Consider the following 10,090-nt stretch of genomic DNA (forward strand, 5'->3'; position numbering starts at 1 on the left):
TGAAGCTATTGCTATAATATGGAAGGCACTAACAATATTTCTTTATTTTTTAATTAATTTATCTTTAAAAAATATTAATGTTTTAATTTGAATTTTTTATCCAATGACATGTAGAATAGTTTAATACATGGTGTCTTGTTAAGGCACTCATTATGTGAGGATTTCTAGTTAAAAACTACATGGATACGAAAAATTCAACCATGTTAAAGACTAGTGTGCCCTAGGGCAGGTGCCATTTTTGCGTGATTATGATAGATTAGTTGCCACTAGGTTGTAATTTCTTATCCAGATTAGTTGCCACTAGGTTGTACTTTCTTATCCAAAAGCTAGTGTGTCATGAAACAAAAAATAAAAAATAAAAATGAAAATTTGTATTTTACTTTTTAAAAACTTATTTAATATTTTTGAGTAAGTATGAAGAATGAACAAAGTAGATAGATAAATGTTTAATGTCATTTTTTTCAAAATATTATTGGTATTATTTAGAAATGTACACCTCCATAAAATTTTGTAGTCAAATCGTTGTATGGAGGTGAGTCTCTTATCTCAAAAACAAGAGTTGTCTAGCTTAGTCATGACCTTAAAATTAAATCATCATTATTTTTAGTTATTATATATATATATATTATTTCACATTTATTCTTATTATTTTAATTATTCTTATTTATTTATTTATAAGGTAGTGCATTTCACATCCATTTAGTTTTCTATTTTTCCTTTTTTTTTTATAATGAGTTTTTAATGATATTGGTTTTTAAATCATAGGTTCAAAAAATTTATAATTTTAAATTTGATAGGAAAAACAAATATTTTTTTGTAACACAATTATTTTATTACATATTGATTTTAAGATTTTGGATATAATGATATCTTGTAAATGCCATAATTTTAAAAATGTTATATTTTTAATATTAAATTAATCTATATATATATATATAGAGAGAGAGAGAGAGAGAGAGAGAGTATTACCACTTGTTGATTTGGTTATGGTTTTTATTATGGATTTATACCAGAGATGATATTAAGAATACCATTGTTTTAAATAAACGTGAAAATGGCTAAATGCATTTCTGGAAAAAAATAACTTTGAAGAGATCTAAGGAATTTGATAATCATGTTTAAACTTGTGATAATTTTATTAGTTAAATACATATTGTTTTGCACTATGCATTATGACTAACCTAATGATTGATTGTTTGAGGTCACAATTTTTTGTTACTCAAATTTCTGGTCTCATATAAAAAAAATCATTCAAAATACCTCACAATATCTCTTTCACACACATTTAAAAATAATATCCATTATTAAATTGGATGCACTTATAATGTATCCCTATTGTAATTAGTTTTATGATAGAAATATTTTTTTATATAAATAATCAATTCCATATTAAGTTCATTTGAAAGTTTTTCGGCGTAAATCACATGATCCTCTTTGATCCTTTTTGGTTTTCTTCCTTGATAATCCTCTTCCGGTGGGTTAATTTATATAGTAGGAGGCTTTATTATTTTTATTATGTATTTACAAAATTTAGCTTAATTATGGAAAAGAAAAACATTCTACATTTAGGCATAAAATAATAATAATAATAATAATATTTGATAATTTATTAAAAAATTAGAAAGATTATTCTTATTATACTCTATTAAGAAATAGATCTAACAACAATCATGTAATTAAATGTAAACTTACTATTAATTAACTAAATATTTAATTAGATAACTCTTATGTATAGTTCATATGGTTACATTATTTTAAACTAAATAACTATTTAATTATATAAATTTAAACCTTTTTAATTTAATAAAGGTATAACTGACTTACTATAAATTTAATATTTATTTATTTAATATTTTATTGAGTTAACTAACTAAATATTTATTTATTTTACTTAAATATATTATTTAAATATAGTTATGCTTTCCTAACCCTATCCCTTATCCAGTCCAACTAGTCGTTTCTACCAGTTAAACATAGCCATTACCTGGTCAAATATAGTCGTTATAGGTTCTACTTTGACTATTTAACATGCCGCCTGGATCTGATTCTTCAACTTGTTGTGACGATGAACCACACTAATATAGCCATTATAGGTTCTGCTTTGACTATTTAACATGCAGTGTGGATCTGATTCTTCAACTTGTCTTGATGATGAACCACATTGGTTGCTTTGACTATTTAACATGCAGTCTCGATATGATTCTTCAACTTGTCCTGATGATGAACCACATTGGTTGGTTCGAAACGTGTCGACAAATTATTTATCATGTGATTTAAGCCTAAAAACTTTCTCATGAACTTGTTATGGATCACAGAAGCCTCAATTCAACTATTGAATTTCATATTAATTAAAAAATGTAAACTATGATAACATATAAACTCCATAAAAATAATTAAAAAAAAAAGAATGATGCATTTTATTAACATAGTTACATTCTAAATATCTTTATTTTTCTTATACGAACAAAATAAATAAAAAATATTAACCACAATCATATAATAACTAATTTTAATAGAACTTTAATTTAATACGAATAAATATTTTTTTAAATATAAAAAGCACTCATAAATTATATTTCAATAAAATTTACTGGTTAATTGTCCTACTTATATTTTTGCTCATGCACACCTAATTGTCCTACTTATATTTTTGCTCATGCACACCTAAATTTATCCTTTAGTTTGGAAAAGACCTGTACTTCAAGATAAATTTATCTTTCGGTATGCAAAAGACCTTTACTTCACGATAGCTATTGTGAATTTCAGTTGATCGTTTTGTTTGAAAGTCAGGGCAGGAACAACCTTTAAATAAAAGCTCTTTCCACAACTCCATGTTTTTATATCATTTAAATGGTTTTGTTGTTTTTTCATATACCATGAAAACTTACATCATAAATTAGTGGTCAATAATAACACCAAAGTAAACGGAGAAAATTGTTTTTTAAATTAAGCGGGAAATCAGTAGGAAAAAATCGTGTTCCCTAACTAGGAAGTTAGGTTGCATGTGTTTGAAGTTTAGGTGGCATGTAGTAGTTTGAAATCAAATCAAAAGAAAAAGGAAAGGAAAGGAAGTTTCCTCCAACGAAAATCAAAAGAAAAGAATCATGCGGTCCAACGAAAATCAAAAGAAAAGAATCATGCGGAAGGGGAGCGTCTTTTCGACGAAAGAGATAAAAACGCGTGAAGTGGGGCAGTGTCAGTAGTTAAACCAATCAGGAAATGCAACGTACCGAGGAAGAAACTGCCACACATTTCTGACTTCCACTTCCTTACCCACCGAAACTCTGTCATGTTTTTAATTCAATTTATCTAATACTTACATAAATGATAGTATTATATTCCGGTCATTAAATAAGCAACTGCGCATGAATCTGACATTGGATTGCAGTTTTGGTTGCCCGCTTGGATTAGCAAGCACCCAGATCTAGAGACACAGAGCGTGCCAGAGGCCTCCTAATATAACTTGGAAGCAACTGGTAGCCACTCTGCACTAATTGAGCTCAGCTACACGAAAATATCACAATTGAGGTGATTGATTGCGCATTTCCAATCTTTTGTATTATTATTATTCTGCATCCCATGGCATCTTCCTCCACATCAAGCGCGTTGGCCTCCGCCTCCACTCCCACAGCGGACGGCAATAACTGCTACCAGTTCGATGTGTTCCTCAATCACAGAGGCCCTGACGTTAAGAACACGTTTGTCAGCCATCTTTACAATCGTCTCAGCGATCATCGATTGCGAGTCTTCCTGGACAGGGAAGAAATCAGGAAGGGAGAAGAGTTAACTAATGAGATAGACGGTGCTATTAGAGCTGCCTCCGTGCATTTAGCTATTTTCTCGCCCAATTATTGCGAATCACCCTGGTGTCTCAACGAGCTGCTGCTCATGCTGGAGATGAAGCAGAAGAAGGGCTCAACCATTCTTCCCATATTCTTCCATGTCAAACCTTCAGCACTTCGGTGGACGGAGGGAGAAAAAGGAGTATATGCCGAAGCCCTGAGCTCGCTCCAAAAGAAGAGAACGTTCGATTCTCTGCAACGATACGATTTCAACACCATTGGAAAATGGAAGAATGCTCTGAAGGAAGTTGCTGGACTCAGCGGCTTCGAGCTGGACGAGGCGCCCTATAATCGGTGAGTACTCAAATCTCCCTGTTCGTTTGTCAGTCAAGGTTATTGTTTCATTTGTCTGATTCATAGTTATATCATAGTTTTCTCTTTCGAGTAAGTTTATTCTCAATATTATACAGTGACGAGGGGATGCTGCTGGCCGCTGTCGTGGAACGATTGTTGAAAATAGTTCCAAAGCCACCCCTGGATGTCTCCAAATATCCGACTGGATTGGATGACAAAATTAAAGTTTTTGGAGAAAGAGTGTTATTGCAGCAGCACCAAAATGGGGAGGCTAGGATTGTAGGAATTGTCGGACTTGGAGGCGTTGGAAAAACGACCCTCGCCAAAGAGTTCTTTAACCGTGAGAGAACAAAGTACCCTCGTTCCAGTTTTTTATGTGATGTCAGAGAAAAGGCCTCCAGAGGATCCTTAGAGTCGTTGCAGATACAACTTATAAAGGACTTGAGTCAGGTCGATGTCCGAATAAACAACACCCACGAAGGTATCTCTATCCTTAAACAGCATCTCTCACATTGTCATGCTCTTATCATTGTAGATGATGCTGATCATATCGATCAGCTGGATGCATTGCTTCCAGCGAAGGATGTCCTTAATTGCAGTAGCTTAATTTTAGTAACATCCCGTGATAAGAGCATATTTACAAATTGGGGCGTTGAAGATGGATTTATTTACATGCTCGAAGGCCTCAATCCACAACACTCCACAGAGCTGTTTTGCTGGCATGCATTCCGACAACCTCATGCTGTTGCAGGATTTGAACAATTAGTTAATGATTTTTTGGATGCCTGCAAGGGTTTACCATTATCTCTCAAAGTCATCGGGTCGCTTCTTTATCGTAAAAATCTTGAGCATTGGAAAGCGCAGTTGCGCAAAATTTCCAAAATACTTCCTGAAGACATACAAAAGACCCTGAAAATTAGCTACGACAGTCTGGATGAAGAGGAGAGGCAAATATTCTTAGATATTGCCTGTCTCTTTATAGGACGAAAAAAGGAAACAGCCATTAGGGTATGGGATGGATCCGGGTGGGAAGGATCGCTCGCTCTTCAGAATTTACAGAACAAGTGCCTCGTGGAGGTCAAGGTGGAGAAGTGTTGGGGTGATATATTCCCCAATGAGGAGGCAGAACGCATAAGAATGCACGACCACCTTAGAGATTTGGGCAGAGATCTGGCGAGCAAAGAACCTTTGCGTCGGATTCGTTTCGCAGCCGGAAGCGTTTGGAACCAGTTATCTGTTGTACGTATTTGAAGTTTTTGATCGACTTTTAAAATAGTGTTGTGATCTGTCAAATTTTGAATTCTTAAACATTGAAGGATGTCAATATTGTTTCTAATAGTTTCCACATAACAATTTAGGTGGGAGAAATCAAAACTTTTCCAGAATGCGATCATCTAGTACCTGAGCTGAGGTTGCACCTCCCTGACTTTGAGCATTCTCGTATGGAAGGCATATTCAGCGTTGGGCGGTCAATGCAACTAATATATCTTTACTGTTGTTGCTGGCGGCACTCCTCGTCAGCTTCAAAGATTTCAACCCGGAATTTATTAGCTTTAGATATAAGAAGTGGCAATTTGAAAACACTGTGGCGCCTTGAATCTCAGGTAGGTAGTCATGTAACTTATTGACTTGTTTCTATTTTCCTTCATTGTAAATGTCCGTTCGCTGTTTTTATATACCACAAAGCACATGGTTGACATAGGGGGGATTGCAGGCACCTCGGAACCTGAGGCAGTTGCAAGTCGTGTCTAGTAGGCTATCCAAGATTCCAAAGTCCATAGGGCAGTTGAAGCACCTTGAGAAGATTGTCCTCGACGGTGGCGCTGTGAATACTCAAATGCCATTGGAAAGTTTGCCAGAAGAGTTCTGTCAACTGGCGTCCTTGAAACACTTGGTATTAAGGTACTGTCATTTGAGGTCGCTGCCAGATGCTTTTGGGAACATTACCAGCCTCCAGTATGTTAAGTTGTCAAGGTGCCGCCTACTTGAAATGCTGCCAGATTCTTTTGGGAATTTAACCAACCTGCAAGATCTATTGTTGATTGACTGCCCTAAATTGCAGAATCTACCAGATTCCTTTGGGAATTTAACCAAGCTCCAGCGTATTGTCTTGTCTGATTGCGGAATATGGCAAATGCTGCCAAGTTCCTTTGGGAATTTAATCAAGCTCCAGCATATTAACTTGCGTAGGTGTGGAAAATTGCAGATGCTGCCAAGTTCCTTTGGGAATTTAATCAACCTTCAGCATATTTACTTGTATGGTTGCGAAGAATTGCAGACGCTCCCAAATGTTTTCAAGGAATTAACCAAGCTCCAGCACATTGACTTGTCTGGTTGCAGAAAATTGCAGATGCTGCCAAGTTCCTTTGGGAATTTAATCAACCTTCAGCATATTTACTTGTATGGTTGCGAAGAACTGCAAACGCTCCCAAATGTTTTCAAGGAATTAACCAAGCTCCAGCACATTGACTTGTCTTTTTGCGGAAAATTGCAGATGCTGCCAAGTTCCTTTGGGAATTTAATCAAGCTCCAGCATATTGACTTGTCTGGTTGCGGAAAATTGCAGATGCTGCCAAGTTCCTTGGGGAATTTAATCAACCTCCAGCATATTGACTTGTCTGGTTGCCAAAAATTGCAGACGCTCCCAAATTCTTTCAGGGAATTAACCAATCTCCAGCATATTCGCTTGTCTAGGTGCTCAGAATTGCGGATGCCCCCAAATTCTTTCGAAAAATTTATACAACTAAAATATTTGGATTTGACTGGTTGCAAGCAGTTGACCATCTCGATCGAAACCCTGGAAAAGATCACCACACTCGAAGACTTGTCTCTTTCAGGAGGCTTCTCTCTTTTAGCTCGTGAGAATATTGAAGCAGTGCCTGCCCAGCTTGCATATTTACGGTTTTTGCAGAGATTGTGTTTGGACTTTGAGTTCAAAGAATTGCCAAGTGCTATCGGAAACCTGAGTAATTTGAAAACTCTGGAATTATATAGCTCTTGCTTGGAATCGCTGCCACCATTGGGTGATCTAAGGAGCTTGAAGGAATTGACGCTCGCCTACTGCTCCTTGAAATGTCTCCGCGATTCCATCAGAATGTTGACTCAATTGGAAACGTTGAATTTGGCATGGATCAATGATCTTGAAGTGCTAGAGATAAAAGAATGCCCGTCAATAGAAGAAGAAACGTTGGAGAAAGTTGGAGGGGGGATTGAAACAACGGATTCAAGGAAACTAGAAGCTGTTTTCCCCAATCTTCAACATCTCTGCATACACAGTTGTGATCGTCTAGTGAAGGTTGGAACATTGCCAGCAACACTTAAAGAACTAGAAATTCTCGGGTGCAGAGAATTAGAGGAGGTACCAAGTGAGGGAACATTGCCGTCTTTGACGTCGTGGGGTATGAATGATTGTCCAAAGCTGAAGGAAGACAGCAGTTGGCGCATCTGTTAAAACTTCAAGGGTTGGCGCATCTGTTAAAACTTCAAGGGTTGGGCGTTCCTAAGGCGCATCCGACAAAGTTTGAAGAGTCGGGCGTTCGTAAAGGCTTCGACGTAGGAAACAATCTCGAATGGAGAATTCGACGGGAAAATTGCCTATAACTTCACGGCGTGTTTTGCCCGTCAATTACAGCTAAACTTTAATCCAACCCGTCAGTATCCTGTATTCTAATGACAATGACTGACCGAAGCAGTTTCAGATTTGAAATTCCTACTCTGCACCTGGTGTAAAGCATGGGCAGTTTTGTGTGCCTCCTGTGGTTTCTTAAGTGGGTCCGCAGGCCTAAGCAAGGTTATACCTGAAACTTGTTAGTATCCAAATAATGTGGATTTAACGACCATGAGGCATTATGTTTGTGAATGATGTGTAATGAAATTAAATGATGTGTGATCCACCATTTTAAGGCATCATGTTTGTGAATGATGTGCAGTGAAATGAAAAGAATTGAATTATGTGGGATACGCTGTGCTTGTGGAATGTGGCATGCTTAAATAATTTGTTTCTTGTGTCTGAAAATAATAGTATTTTTGTTGTGCCGTAAAGTAGATTCACGGCAGGTAGATTTTCCCAACGGATGAAAGTTTCAAATTTTACCATGAAACTAATTAATCTAAATTACATATTTATGGTAAATAGTCAATCACCCTAAGATATTGTTTTTTACAAGATGGGTTGCGATCATATAGCATTATTGCTTCGTTTTGTACCAATTGGGTTGCGATCATACACCATTGTTGCCTCGTTTTCCGAGTTACCGTATAAAGAATTTTGTCCCAAACTTTTAGTGTAGGTTGGACTGTGTCTTTTTTTTCATATAGCGGTCTGCTAAATTTAAATGCATAGTTGTAATTGTTTTGTTTTTTTGGTTGGGTTATTTTTATTTCTTCAAAATTTTCCCCAAAATCTAGGTTTCTCGTTATATACATTTTTGCAATTCTAATGTCTCAAAAATTTATCGGAAATACATTTTCCAAAAAAATGTCAAAACATAAAATTTCAATAACCATTAAATTACATCCACTTTATAAATTTACAATTTAAATAATAAAATATAATTTAATTTAATTAAATGAAATAATAAATATTTCAACCAATAACTTTTTTTTGGAAAATGTGATTTAACAATATACTAATTTACTATCAATTTAAAGCCTATATAATCTATAAGCTTAAATTACTTTCAAATATTAATAATAAATTATAAACTTAAATTACTTTCAAATATTAATAATAAATTATAAACTTAAATTATTTTAAAATATTAATAACAAAAAATAAATAATAAAATAAAAAACAAAACTATTTTTATAACTCAATAAATTTTGTTATATTCTAGAAAAACTTGAAAATTTTTGTTATAATGATTTTAAATCTGGATAAAGAAGTTAAAGCTACACCACACACTCAATAAATAAATTAGGTAACAACAACCTGAAAGGAAGGAATTTTCAGGTTTGTATTATCTAAATTAAGTGATATTCCCATTTATATTATCTAAATTATGTGATTGGGTTAAACATTTCGGATTATTATGAATCTCATTAAATTAATTTTAATATATTTGTCTGTCAATAAATGGATTATTCTTTATTAAATGGTTAGTTTGAATTTATATCAGGGTTCTTTTGTTTTTTTTAATGATTTTTTTAGTGTAGATATAGTAAATTTTATTGAGATGTCATAATCACTGATCTTGTATTTAAAATAAAAACTATGATAAATCTCATTAAATTAATTTTAATATTTTTGTCTGTCAATAAGTGGATTATTCTCCATTAGATAATTACTTTGAATTTATATAAAAGTTTCTATGTTTTTTTGAATAATTTTTTTTTTTGGTGTAAATATTAATTTTATTAGGATGTCATAATCACTGACTTCATTTTATTTAAATGAAGAAATCTTATTAAAGATTTGAAGAAATTAAAAAATCCTTCATATGTGGAAAACCTTCAACATTAATAAAAGCTAAAATATAGTTCACTCATAAATAGAAGCCATTCATTTTACATAACCATTCGGGTGGATATTATATGATTCAGAAGTTCATAACTAACTGACCATTTTTAACAAGTGCTGCATGCAGCCGGTAGTCCCTGCCACCAAGCACAAATGAAGCCCTTTTCTGATTTGTGCTTCAGTCTTATGGCAGCCAAGCACAAATGAAGCCCTTTTCTGATTTGTGCTTCAGTCTTATCATTGTGATTTAGATGAAGCACAAATGAAGCCCTTTTCTAATTTGTGCTTCAGTCTTATCATTGTGATTTGGATGAAGAAAGGCCACTTGGCTTGAACCCCATGTCAAACCGGGTTTTATTTCTAATAGAGTGATTTGGTCCCCTAACATTTCATTAGAGACATGTTTAAATGATACCTAAGGAAAGGATGCTCCAAGACAATCATTGCCCACCTCAGAAGCATGCCTATATAGTATATGCATACCCAACCATATCTA

General features: G+C 34.3%; 1 protein-coding gene across 2 annotated transcripts; it reads left to right on the plus strand.

The window, feature by feature from the left end:
* Nucleotides 1–3,354: 3,354 nt before the first annotated feature.
* Nucleotides 3,355–8,082, plus strand: LOC149212282 (disease resistance protein RPV1-like). Of its 2 annotated transcripts, none has more exons than XM_089391808.1 (4): nucleotides 3,355–4,136; nucleotides 4,253–5,375; nucleotides 5,495–5,740; nucleotides 5,851–8,082. In XM_089391808.1, exons 1-4 carry the CDS (start codon nucleotides 3,580–3,582, stop codon nucleotides 7,585–7,587), a joined length of 3,663 nt encoding a protein of 1,220 aa, XP_089247934.1. In that variant the 5' UTR covers nucleotides 3,355–3,579; the 3' UTR covers nucleotides 7,588–8,082. The 2 variants fall into 2 exon arrangements, with proteins under 2 accessions (XP_089247934.1, XP_089247935.1); XM_089391809.1 differs by having other exon boundaries at nucleotides 4,253–5,372.
* The last annotated feature ends 2,008 nt before the right edge of the window (nucleotides 8,083–10,090 follow it).

Source organism: Pinus tabuliformis, chromosome 1_1 (assembly GCF_031772625.1).
Source record: "Pinus tabuliformis cultivar Carrire ecotype Pingquan chromosome 1_1, CPIR1, whole genome shotgun sequence".
In the NCBI taxonomy this organism is placed as follows: domain Eukaryota; kingdom Viridiplantae; phylum Streptophyta; class Pinopsida; order Pinales; family Pinaceae; genus Pinus; species Pinus tabuliformis.

Coding starts and splice junctions, on each gene's coding strand:
- LOC149212282 (XM_089391808.1), top strand. CDS start 3,580: ATGGCATCTTCCTCCACATCAAGCGCGTTGGCCTCCGCCTCCACTCCC. Junction 4,137..4,252: donor GACGAGGCGCCCTATAATCG/GTGAGTACTCAA, acceptor AATATTATACAG/TGACGAGGGGATGCTGCTGG. Junction 5,376..5,494: donor TTTGGAACCAGTTATCTGTT/GTACGTATTTGA, acceptor ATAACAATTTAG/GTGGGAGAAATCAAAACTTT.